Below are 17748 nucleotides of genomic sequence, written 5' to 3' on the forward strand. Positions count from 1 at the left end.
GTGGCAGGTTGGTGTCTGGGTATCCTCTGCCTGTCTGCACAACATGGTTAGTGGGAGGATTTCTGGATCTATTCAAAGTTTTTTTTTTTTTTTTGATGTATGTGAGTACACTGTAGCTGTACAGATGGTTGTGAGCCTTCATGCAGTTGTTCGGAATTGAATTTTTAGGATCTTTGCTCGCCCTGGTCAATCCCACTCGCTCTGGTCAACTCCGCTCGCTCAGTCCCTATTTGCTCTGGCCCAAAGATTTATTTATTATTATCATATAAGTACACTGTAGCAGACTTAAGACTCATCAGAAGAGGGTGTCAGATCTCATTACATGTAGTTGTGAGCCACCATGTGTGGTTGCTGGGATTTGAATTCAGGACCTTCGGAAGAACAGTCAGTGCTCTTACCCGCTGAGCCATCTTGCCAGCCCCAAAAGTTTTAAAATGACTAAATAGGTCTTTTTTTCTTTTGGACAGAGTTTCATGTATCTCAGGCTGGCCTGGAAACTCCCTGAGGTTAGCCTATCTCTCTCAGGTGCTGGACCATGGGTATCACAGCCTTGCAGAGTTTGGATTAGCTTTGTTGGTTTGCATCTTTCTGATAATTTTCCCACTCCATTTAAGTTATCTAATTTATTAGCATAGTTGTTCATAATATACCTTTATTATTCCTTTTATTTCAATAAGGTAAGTACTGATGCTCTTTTATTCTCAATTATAATTTCTTCAGTCTGAATCCCTGTGTTCAGTCACTCTCCCTGCGGTTGTTTGAACAGGAATGGCCCTCATATCCTCATGTGTTTGAATGCTTGGCCTGTAGGATGTGGCACTGTTAGGAGATGTGGCCTTGTTGGAGTAGGTGTGGCTTTGTGGGAGGAAGTGTGTCACTGTGGAGACTGGGTTTGGGGACTCATATATGCTTAAGCTATACCCAGTGTGTCACACAGTCTCCTGGATGCCTTCATATCAAGTTGTAGAATTCTCCTCCACCATCGTGTCTGCCTGGACACTGCCATGCGTCTCACCATGATGATAATGGATTAAAACTCTGAAATTGTAAGCCAGCTCCAATGAAACGTTTTCCTTTATAAGAGTTGTCTTGGGCGTTGTCTTAGTCAGGGTTTCTATTCCTGAACAAACATCATGACCAAGAAGTAAGTTGAGGAGGAAAGGGTTTATTCAGCTTACATTTCCACATTGCTGTTCATCACTGAAAGAAGTCAGAACTGGAACTCAAGCAGGTCAGGGAGCAGGAGCTGATGCAGAGGCCATGGAGGGATGTTCTTTACTGGCTTGTTTCCTCTGGCTTGCTCAGCCTCCTCTCTTACAGAACCAAGACTACCAGCCCAGAGATGGCACCACCCACAAGGGGACCTCCCCCCTTGATCACTAATTGAGAAAATGCCTTACAGCTGGATCTCATGGAGACATTTCCCCAACTGAAGCTCCTTTCTCTGTGACAACTCCAGCTTGTGTCAAGTTGACACAAAATTAACCAGTACAGGCTTGGTGTCTCTTCATAGCAATGAGACCCTAACCACTGGTCTTGGTCAATCCATAGAAAAGTTCGTGGGTTCTGTTCATTTATCAAAGAACTACTTTTTTGTTTTGTTGATTTTCCTAAATATTTCTAATGTATTCTTTCATTTTACTCTAACATTTCTTAGATTAATCATGGTTTGAGGATGAATTTATCCACATATTTAAGAAAGAAATTCTGGGCTGGTGAGATGGCTCAGTGGGTAAGAGCACCCGACTGCTCTTCTGAAGGTCTGGAGTTCAAATCCCAGCAACCACATGGCGGCTCATAACCATCCGTAACAAGATCTGACACCCTCTTCTGGAGTGTCTGAAGACAGCTACAGTGTACTTACATATAATAAATAAATAAATCTTTAAAAAAAAAAAGAAATTCTATCAGTTTTATACAATCTTTAATAGAAAGTCAAAGCAGCCACAGTATTTGATTTCATCAGGTGAAGCAACATTACCCTAACCCCAAATCTAAGATATTACAAGAAGAGACTCAGATCAGTAGCTCCCACAAATACAAATGCAAAAAAGCCCAACAAAGTGTTAGTGAATTGGATTAAACCATATATAGAATAAATTATACACCACAATCAAGTGCTTCAATTCTCAGAGACCAGTTTAACTGATTACATCAACAGGGGAAAGAAGAAAAAAGATGACCATACCAATATATGCATGTGTAAAGGTTCTGACAAAATTTAATGTGCATTTGTGATAAAAAGCTCTCAGCAAACTTGGAGCTAAAGGAGGCTTCCCTGGTTTAAGAAAGAGGGCCTTTAAAAGGAAAGAGAAAAAGCAAGCAAGAAAACAACTTTACAGCTAACATAACCCAGCCATGAGAAATGATGTCTTCCCTTGGCCCCATAAAAAAGGCAAGGATCTCCTCCCTCAGTATTTCTAACGAACATCATAGTACTAGTTGATGCAATAAGATCTAAAAGAGGGGTATGAGGGAGAAGAGCTGGAGACGGGTGGAGAAGTTGGGGGTAGGGTGGGGTGGGGTTAGAAGCAAGAGGACTGCCTCAAGGTTCTACAATTCTAAACAGGGGCTGCCCCAACTGCTAGTGCAGCTGTGGATGGAAAATTCACGGCCACTCCAACAGTCAGTCTGTCAGTCTCTCACAGAGCCAAACACAGCTTTGCATAAGATCTAGCAACTGTGCTCCTGTGTAAGTTCAAGTTTATGATCACACATCAACCTGTACACAGAAGTTCACACTGGCCAAAAATTGGAAGTGAGAGAGACGTCTTTTAGTCAGTGAATAGATAAACAATAAAACATTACCAAATAGTGAGAGGAAGTGAGCTCCAAGATTATAATTAGTGTGTGTGTGTGTGTGTGTGTGCGCGCGCGCGTGTGTGCGTGTGCATGTGTCTATAGTACACCAGTGTCATTGCACACATGTGGAAGCCAGAGGACAACTTTATGGAGTTGGTTCTCCCCTTTCACCTTTATATGGGCTCAGGAACAAACTCACGTTACCAGCTTTGTACAGCAAATGACTTTACCCACTGAGCCATGATACCAGCATCCCATTTTTTGTTTAAATTATATAAATGTATTTTAGAGACAAGATTTAAGCTTCAAATACATGTATATATACGTAACTGCATAGTACATGTATATTTTATGTGTATATGTATATATATAATATTATATATGCATATTCACATATGGCTAGATATGTGAAATAAGTCTGAAGGCTATATACTGTATAAATCCAACTATATAACATATAAAATATTCCAGGAAAGAAAAGAAAGTATTTTATTGGCACATTCTATCAATCTTTCAAGGTTTATATCAAACTGACCTGACACAAACATTTTCAGTGAACAGAAGTAGCAGGGAGAGTTCTCAGTCACTGTACAGCCATACACAGACTGCAACAGTGTGGTTGCACCGTATTGAACAAGGCAAGACTAACCTCATTCCCAATCAATGCTGCTCTCCTTACTTCTAAGAGCTATCCTAAAGCCTCCAGATTACGTTAGACTAGCCTGTCCCATTCCTCTAAGCCCCATATTGGGAATGTAAATTGTTATTGCATAGAATTTAGAGGCTAATTATGGAGTCCTGACATTTTTATGATGTCTTCCTTAGGAACACAGCATAGCTTGTGTGTGTGTGTGTGTTTCTCAATATTTTGCTACCCCCTCCCCCAATTCATATGTTGAAATCTTAACCTTCCTGGCCAAGGATAAAAGAAGAAGAGTTTTTTTATGGGTGATTAGATTGAAAAAACTTAGGAATTAGTTATTCCTTATAAAACAGATCCAAGGGTACTCATTGTCGCTTTACACTATATAAGATCACATCAAGAAGGTGTGTATGAACAAGGACACAGGCTCACCAGACACTGGATATGCTCTCCCCAACATCTTGGCGTTCTCAATTTCTACAACTGTGAAGAATAAACTCCTGCTGTTTATAAACTACCCCATATGTGCTATTTTGTCAGCACAATCCCAATGAACGAAGACAAACCCTAACAAAGGAATCTTTAAACAGCACCATTAAGTCAAATCTTTTGAAAATGTTTTATTTTATTATTGCTTTGTTTTATTGATACAGAATCTCCCTCACTATGTAGTTGATACAGATCTGGATCTTGCTTTACTGACCATCTTGGCCTCAAACTTGCAGCAAAGTTCTTGCTTCTGCCCTTAGTGCTTGGGTTATGGGAGTACACCACAGCGCTCAGCGCATTGACCCACGTCTTGATGAACACTTACTAGTTAGAATAGTTCTACTCCAGCTATTATCCACCTTGCTCGCACTTGCTTCAGAATTACCTGTTGAATTATTTGGGACTCCAGTCACTGGGACAAAGTGTCTGAGTTAATCAAGCTAAAAAGAAGTGGAAAGTTAGCTTCAGTTTTTAACTTCAGGGGTCTCAGTACAGCCAATCTGTCCTATTCCCTTTGTTCTTATAGCAGAGGTATATCACATCTGGGAGTGCACACGGGAGCAATTCAGATCTTAATATTTTTCTATTGTTCTTCAGCTACATGTAACAATGTGTATTTTTTTATTCTCTTGAAGTAGGCATTGCTGGAGCTTAAAAAAAAAATATCGGGAAAGAACCAGTTATGCCTCCTGGAGGTGTGTATCTGGTGGAGGAGATAAGGTAAATGCACAAATGTTCCAAACAAAACACAGTTCAAAACTGAACAAGATGCACAAACCACCCTGGAGGGGCTAAGGGGAAATAATAGCAACTGGGCAGGCTGGGCTAGGTGCAATTTGGGGAGAATCAGAAAAAGAATCCCATGGAGACTATATCCTTTGATTCTAGCATATGCACTGCTCAAGAGCAGCACTATTTGAAAAAGGACCTTAAAGTTCGAAGAAACCTGGGAACAATGGATTGGGCATCTACTTCCAGCATTAACTATGCTTGTGGGATCACCCGGGCTTGGGAGCTCTAGACCAGCTTTGTCAACATGAGTCCCAGGCAACAAACACAAATAAACAAATTGGATGTATTGAAACACAGGTAACCCCAGGACTCTGGAGGCCCAGGCAGGAGGATTTTGAGTTTAAGGCCACCCTGGCTTACACAGGTCAGACCGTGTTTCAGAAAAAAAGAACACTAAAATGCTGGGGCCAGAGGTGGAGCTCATCTGGTAGAGAGCTTGCCAGGGTTCAACCCACAGAACTTCGTAAACCACTTGTGATGGTACGGTCTGTAATGCTAGTACACAGAAGCGGCGGCAGGAACCAAGAGATCCAGGCTACACGGAACCCTTTCTTCAAAACAGAGCTGGAGAGACAGCACAGCACCTAAGAGAGCGTCTTGTTCATCTAGAAGACATGGATTTAGTTTTTAGCGATTACATTGGGCGGCTCACAACCACCTGCAATCCCAGCTCCAGTGGATCTGTCAGCCTTTTCTGGCCTCTGCGATCACCCAAAGGCATACTGAACACACACATAGATAAAAATAAACCTAAAAGCTGGGCATGGTGGCGCACGCCTTTAATCCCAGCACTAGGGAGGCAGAGGCAGGCGGATTTCTGAGTTTGAGGCCAGCCTGGTCTACAAAGTGAGTTCTAGGACAGCCAGGGCTATACAGAAAAACCCTGTCTCAAAAACCCAACCAACCAACCAACCAACCAACCAAACAAACAAACAAACAAACAAAAACCCTAAAAATAGACAAATGAACAGTAGACAGGGTTTTGGGAGGATACTGTTGCTGATGGAGGGGACACAGGGGAAATGAAGGTGGGAGTAAGGAGGGAGTTTAGTGGCTCTGGTCAGGATGAATAGTAGATGGGGTGCATATGTGAAAAGTAAAAACAACGGTCTTGGGTGCCAATGTGGGTTTATACTGATGCTATTATTCTCAGGGAACAACTGGGGAATCTTTAAGGGGTGGGTGATATTGGGGAGTGTGTCCTAAACTGTTTCTTTTGTTTTTGTGGGCACAGCACCATACCAAACTTTAGAAAATCAATGAAAAAAAGAGACAACTCTTCTCTTCTACCTAGAGTTGGGTGTGTGTGTGGGTAGGGGGTAGGGGATGAGGGAAGGATGGATGAACGGGTGGGGGGGGCACATCTCTCAAGAGCTAGGGCAGAAGATTCCTGTTAACTCTGCACAAGCCTAGGCCTGAAACTGGCACTGGTCTTCAAAGAAGAATGGACTGCCAATGATTGGAGGGTAGTTCGAGCTTACCCAGCAGGCCTGAGTACCAAACATAGGGCGTTATAGGTCGGTGATAGAGCACTGGTTTAGCGTGTGACTGGGGTCAATCCCTAGTATCAAGCAAGGGCGTGCGCGTGTGTGGGCGCGTGTGCTGTGTGTGTGTGTGTGTGTGTGTGTGTGTTGGGAGGATGTCAGAAGATCTGTACCACCCAGGTGGACAGGGACCTGTAGAAGCTATGTTAAGTGATCTTAAGGTTTCCTGCCACCAAGATTTTGATGTCATTAAGGGGGTACCACTGAGCAAGCAGGCTGCCCAAAGAAGAATCCGTAAAGGCAAGCAAAGCTTGGTGGGGGTGTACTGTGGCCAGGGCAGGCTTTGGGCGGACTCTTTCTGGTCTGCACGGTTCTGGGGTCCACATGGGTCCCCCAGGACTCCTCCGTGGGTCTCTGTCGGCTCACAGGCCTCGGCGTGCTCCCGCTTCCGCAGGGCCTTCTCCGGCAGGACCCGCACACTGCAGCCGGGGCTCAGCTCCCTCATCCCCACCAGTACGAGGACCTCTGGGGCTGTGGAGAAGCCGGCCTCGGAGGGCGGCGCGCGCCATGCAGGTCCCGCAGCTCCCCGCCTCGGCCTCGCGCCTGCCGCCCCCGCGGCACGGCCAGCCGCAGCCCCAGTGAGGAGGAAGAGGCGGAGGAGGAGGCGCCGCCCCCTTGGCGAGCTCGGCGCCCCGGCGGCCTTGGCAGGACCCATGGCGGATCTCTCGCCTGCGCCGGCCCTGCGGGAAGGCGGCCCCCGTGCGCACCGGCCCTCGGCGCCCTCCCCTCCGCCGCGCTCTCGCTCCACCTCGGAGCCCGAGGAAGCCGAGCTGTCGCTGAGCCTGGCCCGCACCAAGACCCGCTCGTACGGCAGCACGGCCAGCGTGCGGGCGCCTCTGGGCGCCGGCGTCATCGAGCGCCATGTGGAGCACCGGGTCCGCGCCGGGGACACGCTTCAGGGCATCGCGCTCAAGTACGGAGTCACGGTGAGCAGGGCGCGCCGCCGCGGCCCCGGGCCTGCGGCCCCCAGGGCGGGGTCGGGGATGGGAGCGGAGGGTGGGGAGCAGGCCGTGCGTCCCCGCGTCCCTGCGCCGCAGCCCAGCGCGCGCTGCTGCAACTGCAATGGGCGTCTGAGCTGCTGCTGCTGCGGAGAGGGGCGGCCACCAGAGCTTCCCCCACCAGCTAGTGCATGGCCTTCCCAGTGCCCTGCCAGTCTCAGTTCGTATCTGTCGCGCGAGAAACACCCAGGAGGCCCGCGTTTTGGGCACTACCCGCAGCCACCTTTCCCCGTTTTCCTCCCCGGAGCTCACTACCTATTTACTCAAAGCCACACCGATACGAATTCTGCGCTGTGTAAACAAGCTGTGATGAGTCAGGATGTACAGTTCTTCCCGTGGATTGTTCTGCTTCTATCGATTCTGCTTCTTTATTTAGAAGTGAAATTACACCCCTGTGCTCACTGGCGACCCTGAACGTGACACCTGTCGCTAAACAGCAGCCAGGAACTGGAGGGCCGTGTTTTACAAATTTATAAGGATGTGCGTGCGTCTTGGGTATATTGCATTACACCTTGGGGAAGATCACGGAAACCCGAGGGAACAAATTGTTTCATTAAAATTACTTATAATTAACTGCGAGCTGTGAGATGGCCTTTTTACATTGGAGCACAGTATCCGTTTTCAATGATCTTTCCTGAAGCTTCGTGGGCAGCAGTCGGAAGAAAGATGATCTCGCCTGTATCTTCAGAGTAACCTATTTTGCATATTTAACCAGGTGTTTGTTTACCAGCAAGTCTTTCTATCTATCATTTAAGCATTTTGAGAGCTTGATCACACCATTTTGAGACTCTTCTCAGCAGTTCTAAATGTGAACATATACTTACAGCCTGTCTTCATGCACTCACTAGGATCTGGTTTGGGTCAGAGCCTAGGAAAAGTAAAACAAAACAAAACAAAAATCTAAGTGTATGAGTGTTTGGCCTGAATTAATGTATGTGCACCTTCTGTGTGCCTGGTGCCCAGAAAGGCCAGAAGAGTGTGTCAGATACCCTGGTATTGAAGTTACAGAGGTTTGTAAGCCATCAGGTGTGGGCTGGGAATTGAACCCCGGTTCTCTGGAAGAACATCCTGTACTCTTAACGACTGAGCCACCTCTCCAGCTTCTGTTTGTTTCTTACTTAATTTGGCTTCCTTAAGAAGCCTAAGGGGAGACAGGTGTGGCTCATCTTTCTGCAGATGAGAAGATAAATAAGTGGTCAGGGTATTTCCAAATATGGTTATCACCAAGTCCGACTTGGGTTAACACAGGGATAAAGGGTCTTCTTTGCGCTGAATGTTACTTCCGGTTTGCATTCTTAGCCAGAGCTCTCCGCATCCTGCTCACTGAAGGAGGACAGTCATTTTTATCTGGTTTCTGTGCATCTTAGCTACTAGGCTAGAACGTGTATACTTAGGAATCTGTGATATCCAAAAGAGCTTTTTTTTATGGTCTCTCCCATGTGACACATATTCTTGAATTGCTTGCTTCTGCTAAACACATACTTATTGTGAGCTAGACTTTTGTTCAAATGCTTTCTAACCTGTGATTTGTCTAAAGCAGATCGTGTTACTTTTAACTTTATTACCCTTTCTTATTAAAGTATAAATCAGATTTTCCTTACTTTTATAAAGGTTTCTGATCTTTTTTTTTGTTTTGTTTTTTGTTTTTTTGTTTTTTTGTTTTTTTTTTTTTTTCAAGACAGGGTGTCTCTGTGTAGCCCTGGCTGTCCTGGAACTCACTNTGTAGACCAGGCTGGCCTCGAACTCAGAAATCCACCTGCCTCTGCCTCCCAAGTGCTGGGATTAAAGGTGTGCGCCACCACTGCCTGACTTTTTATTTTATTTTTTAAAACATTATTCATTTTATGTGCAGGGGTGTTTTGCCTGCATGTATGTCTGAGCCATACATGCAGTGCCTGGTGCCTGTGGAGGTAAGAAGAGGGCAGATCCCTGGGACTGGAGTCAAAGTCTGTTGTGAGCCATCACCACAGGGTGCTGAGAATAAAAACCTGGTCCAGGGTAAAGCAACCAGTGTTCAACTGCTAAAGTGTCTTGCCAGCCCCAACTTCTGATTCTAATGTAAATTCAGATGTAAATAATTAGGTACTCAATCTCTGGTCACAAATAGTCTATAATATGATTTCTCAACTTCAACACTATTGTTAATACATTTGATTTGTTTCAAGATAGGGTCTAACGTAGTCCAGGCTGACCTTGAACTCCCTATGTAGGTAAGGATGACCTTGAAGTCCAGACCCTTCTACTTGCATCTACTGGAGTAAGGTGTGCATTCTGTGTTGATACAGATGGGAAGATTCCATGTTTCAGGAGGCTGTCCTGAGCATCGTAGGGTATTTCACAGCACCCAGCTCTGCCCACCGGACACTAACCCATCTATTCTCGTCTGTACGTGGCTGGATGTTTTTCTAAAGGCAAACTCTCACCTGGTTTTTGTTTTGTTTTGTTTTGTTTTTTTGTCCCCCCCCCCCGCCCCTTATTTGTTTTTGGCTTTTCAAAACAGGGTTTCTCTTAGCCTTGACTGTCCTGGAACTCACTTTGTAGACCAGGCTAGCCTCAAACTCACAGAGGTTCACCTGCCTCTGCCTCCCGAGTGCTGGGACTAAAGGTATGTGTGTGTCACCACTGCCCGGTTTCTTTATTCTTAGCTCATTGCTTTGATGAAATTGTTTTGGAGGTGCTCCCACTGGCTATATAGAACCAGGGAATATGATAATGCCTGGGTGTGATGACCCATAACACCAGTAGCCATTGAGGAGGCTGAGGCAGAATGGTTACTGGGAATTCCATGTCAGCCTGGGCTACATATAGAGTATTGGAGTCAGGGCTGCATAATAAAATGATGATATGAACAACGGAAACCATCAACCAACCAACCCTTTCCCATAATAACCAAGTGGTATTCTTGCTCTTTTTATTTTTTTATTTTTTCTGAGACAAGGTTTCTCTATGTAGCCCTGACTGTCCTGGAACTTGCTCTGTAAATGAGGCTGGTCTTGAACTCAAAAGATCTGCCTGCCTCTGCCTCCCAAGTGCTGGGATTAAAGGCGAGTGCTATCACCACCTGGCTCCTAAGGTCTCTCTTCCCAGTGATTCTAGCGTGTGTCAAGTTGGCATAAAATCCTCCCAACAGGGTTTTGTTTTGTTTTGTTTTGTTTTGAGACAAGGTTTCCCCGTATAATCCCAGTCTGACTTTGAATTTGTAATCTTGCCTCAGCCTCTGGAGTGCTGGTATGCATCACCATGCCTAACCGTAAAGGGTTATTCTGGCTGCTGCTATGATGATAGACTGTATGGACCAGGACCAAGGGGAACAAGATAGGATGAAGGCTTTGTAGTGATGCAGTGAACTAGAACAGTAACTAGGATAACAGCAGTGAAGAAGGGAAGAGGTGGTGAGAAGTGGCTGGGGCTGGGTCCTCTGCTGATTAGCATCAGCTGTGTCTCAACTGTAACCCAGGGGCCACACAGGAACCAGCTGGGGACGTGATGTAGGACACAATTATAAACTCAACTTGAAACATTGTGAAGCTGTATTTTGGCAACTTGATTGCAGGGTTCTCATCTATGTACTTTCTTTTCTTGTGTCAGTCACAATGTAAAAAAGATGTGCCTGTCTGTTCTGCTTACTTGTTCACTTTCCATTGAGTATATCTGACTTAGACATCTGCCTGGAGACCCAGGGGGCCTCTCTGTAGGAAGAATTCTGTTCAAGAATTGAGCCAGATCGCCAGGCAGTGGAGGCTAGTGCATGCCTTTAATCCCAGCACTTGGGAGGCAGAGGCAAGCAGATTTCTTGAGTTCGAGGCCAGCCTGGTCTACAGAGTGAGTTCCAGGACAGCCAGGGCTACACAGAGAAACCCTGTCTTGAACCCCCCCCCCCAAAAAAAAAAAAAAAAAAAAGAATTGAGCCAGGTAGATTGGCCCCAGTTCTTTCTCCAGTGAGTTGGAAAATATGATAGTGCCACGGTGTCCTTTCTTCAGTAACTCACCAAGAACTCATACTCATCATTTCTTCCTCTACTTGTATTAGACCTGGATTATTTGAGGCCTATGTTAGACACCAAGGCTTCATGATACATTGTTCTCTCTTTCTAGCAGGTCCCTCATGTGTGTGTGAACTCAGTCCATAAAAAGTCTGGGTGGTAAGGGATTTTGTGAAGTGGAGCAGGCTCTAGGAGGTAGCATCCTGGGCTGGGACTGAGTGAGGATGCTCAGCTTGCTGAAGATATGAAATGCAAGAATTGATTGGAGGCTTATTTCTTTCCTTATAAACAAATAAAAGTGGGGCTGGAGAGATGGCCCAGTGGTTAAGAGCACTTGCTGCTCTTTCAGAGGACCTGGGTTTGGTTCTCAGCATCCACATGACTTACAGCCATCTCTATCTAAATCAAGGGGATCTGATTCCTCCTTTTGACCTCCTTGGGTACCCGGCACATACATGTAGGCCATACACATGAAATAAATATAAGGACATTTTAAAAATGACCCTTTTCCTCGGGTTGGGGGGAGCTGTGACATGCACCTCAGGATGTGAGTAGAAGTTAGAGGTCACCTTACAGGAGTCAATTCTCCCTTTCCACCCTGTGGGCCCCTGAGACCCATTTCAGGTCATCTGCCATGGTGGCGAGCACTTTTGCTGAGCCATTTTATAGGCCCTCCTTTCTTATTTCTTTTGAGACAAGGTTTCGTGTAGCCTTGAAGTCACTATCTAGCCCACACTAGTCTAGGGCTCCTGATTCTCCAGCCTCCATTTCAGACCTTGGGATTATAGGCTCTGCCATTCCCCAGGTAAGGCCAGTTCTGTGTGCCAGCCACAGTTGCTGGTGGGTGCTGTTGGTGCTCTTACCTCCTCCAGCTGTGAGTCTAACACTCAGTTACACACAGGGTTAGGTTGGGCCATCTCTGCTAGAGTTTGAGGAAGTGATTCTGGGAAACCGAAACCATTTGGGTCGGGTTGAGAAAGCCATTGACTGCAGTTCAAACCTCAGATGTAAACTTGCTGGAATGTCCCTGCAGTGTTTATCTCTACTGAGACATTAAGGCCCCTTAGCTCTGGCTCTAGATTTAGCTATTGTTTGATTCCAGCATCCTGACCCCTCCCTGTTATATAAAAGCCACTGGGGGAAATTGGTCACAGCTCAAAATTGCCACTTAAGAATAGTTTATTTGGAAACCTTGGAAAAACCGGAGAACAGCACAGAAGCTGCAGATAGGAGGCGGGCAGCAAAGGAGACAGATTTGCATAAACTCTGCTTCCTCCGCCCTGTTTCTTTGACACAGTCTAGACTCACTGTGTACCAGAGTAATGCTTACACCGTCTGAGTGCTGGGACAGACCCTAGGTCAGCTCTTCCCCTTCTATTTAGCTGCTAGGCCGAGTTGCTCCACGCTTCCCCCACATTAAAGTCACCTTGCTGGGAGAAAGTGGCCTTCCTGTTGAGGGAGGAAGAGTCCTGGGAGTTAGACTTAATTGTGTGACTTCTGGGCTGTTCTTAATGGCAACCACCGAGGCTGGTGGAGGCTGTTGACTGTCACAGTGTCACCCAGAGTGAAAGCTATGGCAGGGTCACTTGTGATTTGGGGTTTTAATAGTTTTTTTAATGTGTTCCCACCCCCAACACTGTCACTGAGGAATAAGTATGGAGCATGGGTTTACCCTGCCTTAAGTGTATGGTTCAGCGATGTTTAATAAGCTTACAATTGTGACTTCCTTGTCACTTCAATTTCAGAAAGTTTCTTTTCCCTGAAGCTACCTTCAGAGCCATTTTACTCTCTGTCTCCAGTTCCAGGAGACGGAGAATATACCTTCTGATATATGTATGTATATGTGTGTGTGTGTGTGTGTGTGTATGTATGTATATATATATATATAATATATTTACTAATACATTAATTATTTTAATTATAATATAGAATTAAATTTAATTATATTATATGGAATATATATATATATATATATATATACACACACACACACACACATTTACCTTTTGGAGACATTTCCTGTAAGTGGATTTCATATATTCTTTTGAGAATGTAGAAAGAAAAAAAGCATCCCATTCCCCGTGAACACATGGTGATGGAAGGGTCTGGTTACCACTAACACCAGAATGGAACAGAACACAGAGACATGGTGCATTAAGAGAACCATTTACTATTTCCTGTAAAAAATAATGGTAGTTGTACATGGATATGAGATTATTCCACAAGCCAAACCAGCAGCCACTATGAGATAACATTTGGGGCTAAGTCTTGTGAATTCCCTCCAGTTTAAATTCCTTTTCACAAAATGTATTTACAGGAGAGCCACTTCAATGATGGCCCCTCTTGTTCTGCCTTACTCTGCCTGAGGGTTCTTACTTGCCATCTAGAGTCTGTTTCTTAGCGACCGAATGGCAGGCTGGTTTCACTGGGTCAGGCTGCTGTGCCTGCTGGAGAGGATGGAACTGTTCGATCGCTGAACCTCTGGCTCCTGAGAAACAGCAAGTCACTTTGAAAGGCTACACTTTCTGTTCTCAGGGTTGAGTGGCTGTCAGGATGAGCAGAAGGCCCATGGAAATGCGTTTTCCAGCCTTTCCTTGCGTGGATCATGAGCTGGCCTTCTTTCTTGTGAGGTGAAATTTCCACACCTGTGTTCGGATGGAAATCGAAAGCACTCCTCACAAGATAAAATGTCCTCTGTGTCCTGGATTATCCAGTTACATGCCTGCTGCTGCTGCTGCTTCCTCTGTAACTGGCCTTCCGTTCCTAACCCTCTCCACCAGAGTCTTTCTTTCAGACCACGTACCCCACAGCTCCTGGGTAGTTGATTTTTGATTTTTGTTTTTTTGTTTATAAGTTAGTGGTCTTTGACTATAATTAGATCACATCTCTTCTTTCCTTCATCCTGCAAGAACTACTGTTTTGTTTTGTTTTTCTGTTTGTTTGTTTTTGAGACAGGGTCTCATGTGTCCCAGGCTGGCCTCAAAGTCAACTATGGTTTATGGAGTTTCTGTGGGCTTGAACTCCCAATCCTTTTGCCTCTACCTCCCAAGTGCTGAGATTACAGATACTCATGTCTTGGGATTACAGACAGGAACTACTGTGTCTGACCTGGGATTGCAGACATGTGCTACCACACTCATCCTGGGATTAGAGGTATGTGCCACTATGCCCTTCCTGGGATTAAATACGTGAGCCACCATTGTTGGGAGGTTGAACCTAGGATCTCAAGTGTACTAACAAAAACTACTAGCTGAACTACACCCTCACCTTCCCATCCCACTCCCACCCTTTTCTGAAGCAAGAGTCTCACCATGTACCCTAGGCTAGCCTCTGCCTTCCTGTGTAGGCTGCTCACAGCTAGCCTTGAAGCTCTCGGGGTCTCCTTTCCTTGTCTTCCTAGCATTGAAGTTCCAGGCTTGTATCTATACCTGTCCAAGGGCTCCTTAGAACATTCAAAGTAAACTCCAGCATCTACACTTGATTTTGACCACAAGACAGGGAGGCAATGGATTCCGGCTTCTTTATCATGCTGGAAGCTTATTGTCCCCCAGGTTTGCCACAGTTTTCCTCCTTTGCCGTGTAGTTGTTCTCTGCGTGGCTGGCGTCCTACTTTGACTCTAGGTAAAGATTTGTTTTTAACTAATAAACAACATAAAACTAACCAAAACAAAACATCAAGCCAAGTGAAAAGTGGCTTTTATTTTTACTCTGGCCTCAGGCTGTGACCCACGTGCCATCTTCCAGGTGACATCAGTGACAGGTTACACATGGTAGCAGGATGACTGGTAGTGGCTCAGCCTTTCTCCTTCCTGCAGGAAAGAGAGCACATTGCCCCCGGACAGTCAGCAGATGCCGTCCTTCTAGGATAGAAGTGGTGTGTCATGAAGCCTAGGTGCTGGGGTACTGCAGGGGTGGAGGTGAGCACAAGCTCCCCATGCATTCTGGAGCAGTCTGCCTTTGGAAGTTTGTGTGCTGAGGGAGATGGGAGGATCTGGACATTCGGGACCCAGAAGTGGGTAGAGCGGGATATACCTCAGTCTACATGGACAAAGTTTTCATGTTATTTAATTCTCTTAAGTCTGAGCCTGTTAAGCAGAGGTACTTGGGATATTTAGATTTTAATTTTTGTCTCTGAAATGTCCCTAGTCATCACGGTCTCTCTTTCTCACCTTTGTCATCTCCCCAGTTCAAGGAAAGCTAGGGCTATGTAGTAAAAAACCCTCTTACCAAACAAAGCAAGGCAGGGGGAATGGGGGCGATTTATTTGACTGTTGTTTCTTTAGACTCTTTGAAGATTCAATGTAAAGGCTTGAACCAAGCCAGTCAGGCTGTTTCGTAATCTCACTAAACTTTGCATCTTTAACTCACTAGAACAGGTTTGCATAAATGAACCACAAGGTGCTTGCCGGGTACCAGTCATGGTGCAAGTTCACAGGTTAGTATGGGGTAGTATAGGTTCCCCACGGGCACCCCACAACAGAGGGGAGTAGCAAGTGATGTACTCTACCGAGCCGTGAGCCAATGAGTGTGAGCCCTCACCGTGTGAGCCCAGGCCACGGTCTCCTGTCCTCTCATTTGTAAAGAGATCTGGCTTGCAGAGCTGTTGTGAGGGTTGTGGCAGATATGTATGCTCTGGTCTGTGTTCACCCCCTTCTTCCCCCTCGGTGGGTAGGGCAAGGCCTCCATAGGCTGTGAGGGTTGGAGATAGTAAACCTGCGTCTACCTGCCCCTCACCTGTGCACAACCTCTGGGAACCCTAGAGTGAGTATTCACTCTCCGTAGGATAAAAAGCGACGCGGTCTTAGTGAAACGTCTTCTCTCTCCTGTTCTCGTCTGGCCCTCAGATGCTGAGTCTTTAAGGCCCGTCTGAAGTCAGAAGGATCGGAAACAGATTCTAGTTTCTCCCGGAAGCCACCTCAATAGCTCAGCAGTCTTCGACATTCTGTTTATGCACGTGCCTCTACCGCCTCCTGGGTCTGTTAGTTCACCAAGCAGAGTTCCAGAGATAGAGGGATCCCTCAACAAGTAAAATAGACTTAGCCAGATAACAGAAATGCTCAGATGAGACGGAAGTAAGTATAAGAGGGGCTGGAGAGATGACTCAGCAGTTAAGAGGACCTTTCCTCCAGAGGCCTGGGTTTGATTCCCAGCATCCACATGGTGGCTAACCACCTCTGTAATGTTAGTTTCACAGGATCTAATGCCCTCTTCTGGCCTCCAAGGGAACTGCATGAATGTGGTACACAGACATGCACACAGGCCAAACACCCACACTCACAATAAAATAATAAAAATGTATTTTAAATAAAAAAAAAAAGTGATAAAATTCTACATCTTTGTACGTCAGTGATTTAGGACTACTGATAGTAAAAGGTGCCTTGTAGAGGAAATAATATGTGTTAGAAGTTGCCTATAGAGGGGAGGGGATGTTGCTCAGTTGGTAGAGAACTTGCCTAGTATTTGTGAAACTCCACATTTGATCCCCAGGTATGGTGTCACATAATGTCAGCACTAGGGAGGTGGATACAAAAGTCAGAAGTTCTGAGTCATTGTAGTGGCAAGGCCAGACTGTGTGATGTGAGACCTTGTCACAAACAAACAAACACCCAACCTAACCAACAACAAAAGGCCCGCAACAAAACAAACAAAATAAATAAACCTGCTTGTATAGCAGGAAATGACTTTCATGCTAATTCTTGAAATAGCAGGAGTTATTTGCAGAGGGAAAGACCCTTGAATGCAGTGAATGCGGTTGCTTTAGGTAGAGTTTTTATTGCTGTGATGAAAGACCATGATCAAAGGTAACTTGCAAGGCGAGGAGGGAAGTAGTACTACGGGAGCCTGAGGACTGCCAGCATGGTTTTGTTCAGAGTGCAGAGGGCAGGATGGTGTATTGCAACCTGGATCACCCTGATTCCGAGTAACAGCAAGATACCAGGGATGAAGAACCGCTCATTTCCTGAATCAAGTCTCTGTCTTAGTCAGGGTTTCTCTTGCCTCAACGAAACATCATGACTGAAAAGCAAGTTGGGGAGGAAAGGGTTTATTCAACGGCTTATGCTCCAGATCCTAGTTTACCACTGGAGCAAGTCAGGACAGGAACTCGAGCAGAACAGGAACCTGGAGGCAGGAGCTGATGCAGAGGCCAGGGAGGGTGCAGCTTATTGGCTCGCTCAGCCTGCTTTCTTATAGAATCAAGGACCTCCAGCCCAGGGATGGCATCACCCACCATGGGCTGAGCCCACCTCCACTGATAGCTAATTGAGAAAATGCCTCTCAGCTGAATCTCATGGAGGCATTTTTCTCAACTGAGGCTCCTTCCTCTCTGATGACTCTTAACTTGTATCAAGCTGATACACAACGCCAGCCAATATGGTCTCCTCAAAAAGACTTCCATGGCCGGGCGTGGTGGCACACGCCTTTAATCCCAGCACTCGGGAGGCAGAGGCAGGTGGATTTCTGAGTTTGAGGCCAGCCTGGTCTACAAAGTGAGTTCC

General features: G+C 45.8%; 1 protein-coding gene across 1 annotated transcript in view; it reads left to right on the plus strand.

Moving 5' to 3' along the window:
- The first annotated feature begins 6872 nt into the window (after window positions 1–6872).
- The window catches only part of Lysmd2 (LysM domain containing 2), a 14206-nt gene continuing 3330 nt past the window's right edge, over window positions 6873–17748 (plus strand). The window contains exon 1 of the mRNA XM_021207566.2: window positions 6873–7196. Within this exon, the coding sequence (XP_021063225.1) occupies window positions 6924–7196 (273 nt within the window). The 5' untranslated portion in view covers window positions 6873–6923. The remainder of the gene's footprint in view (window positions 7197–17748) is intronic.

Source organism: Mus pahari, chromosome 10 (assembly GCF_900095145.1).
Source record: "Mus pahari chromosome 10, PAHARI_EIJ_v1.1, whole genome shotgun sequence".
NCBI lineage: Eukaryota > Metazoa > Chordata > Mammalia > Rodentia > Muridae > Mus > Mus pahari.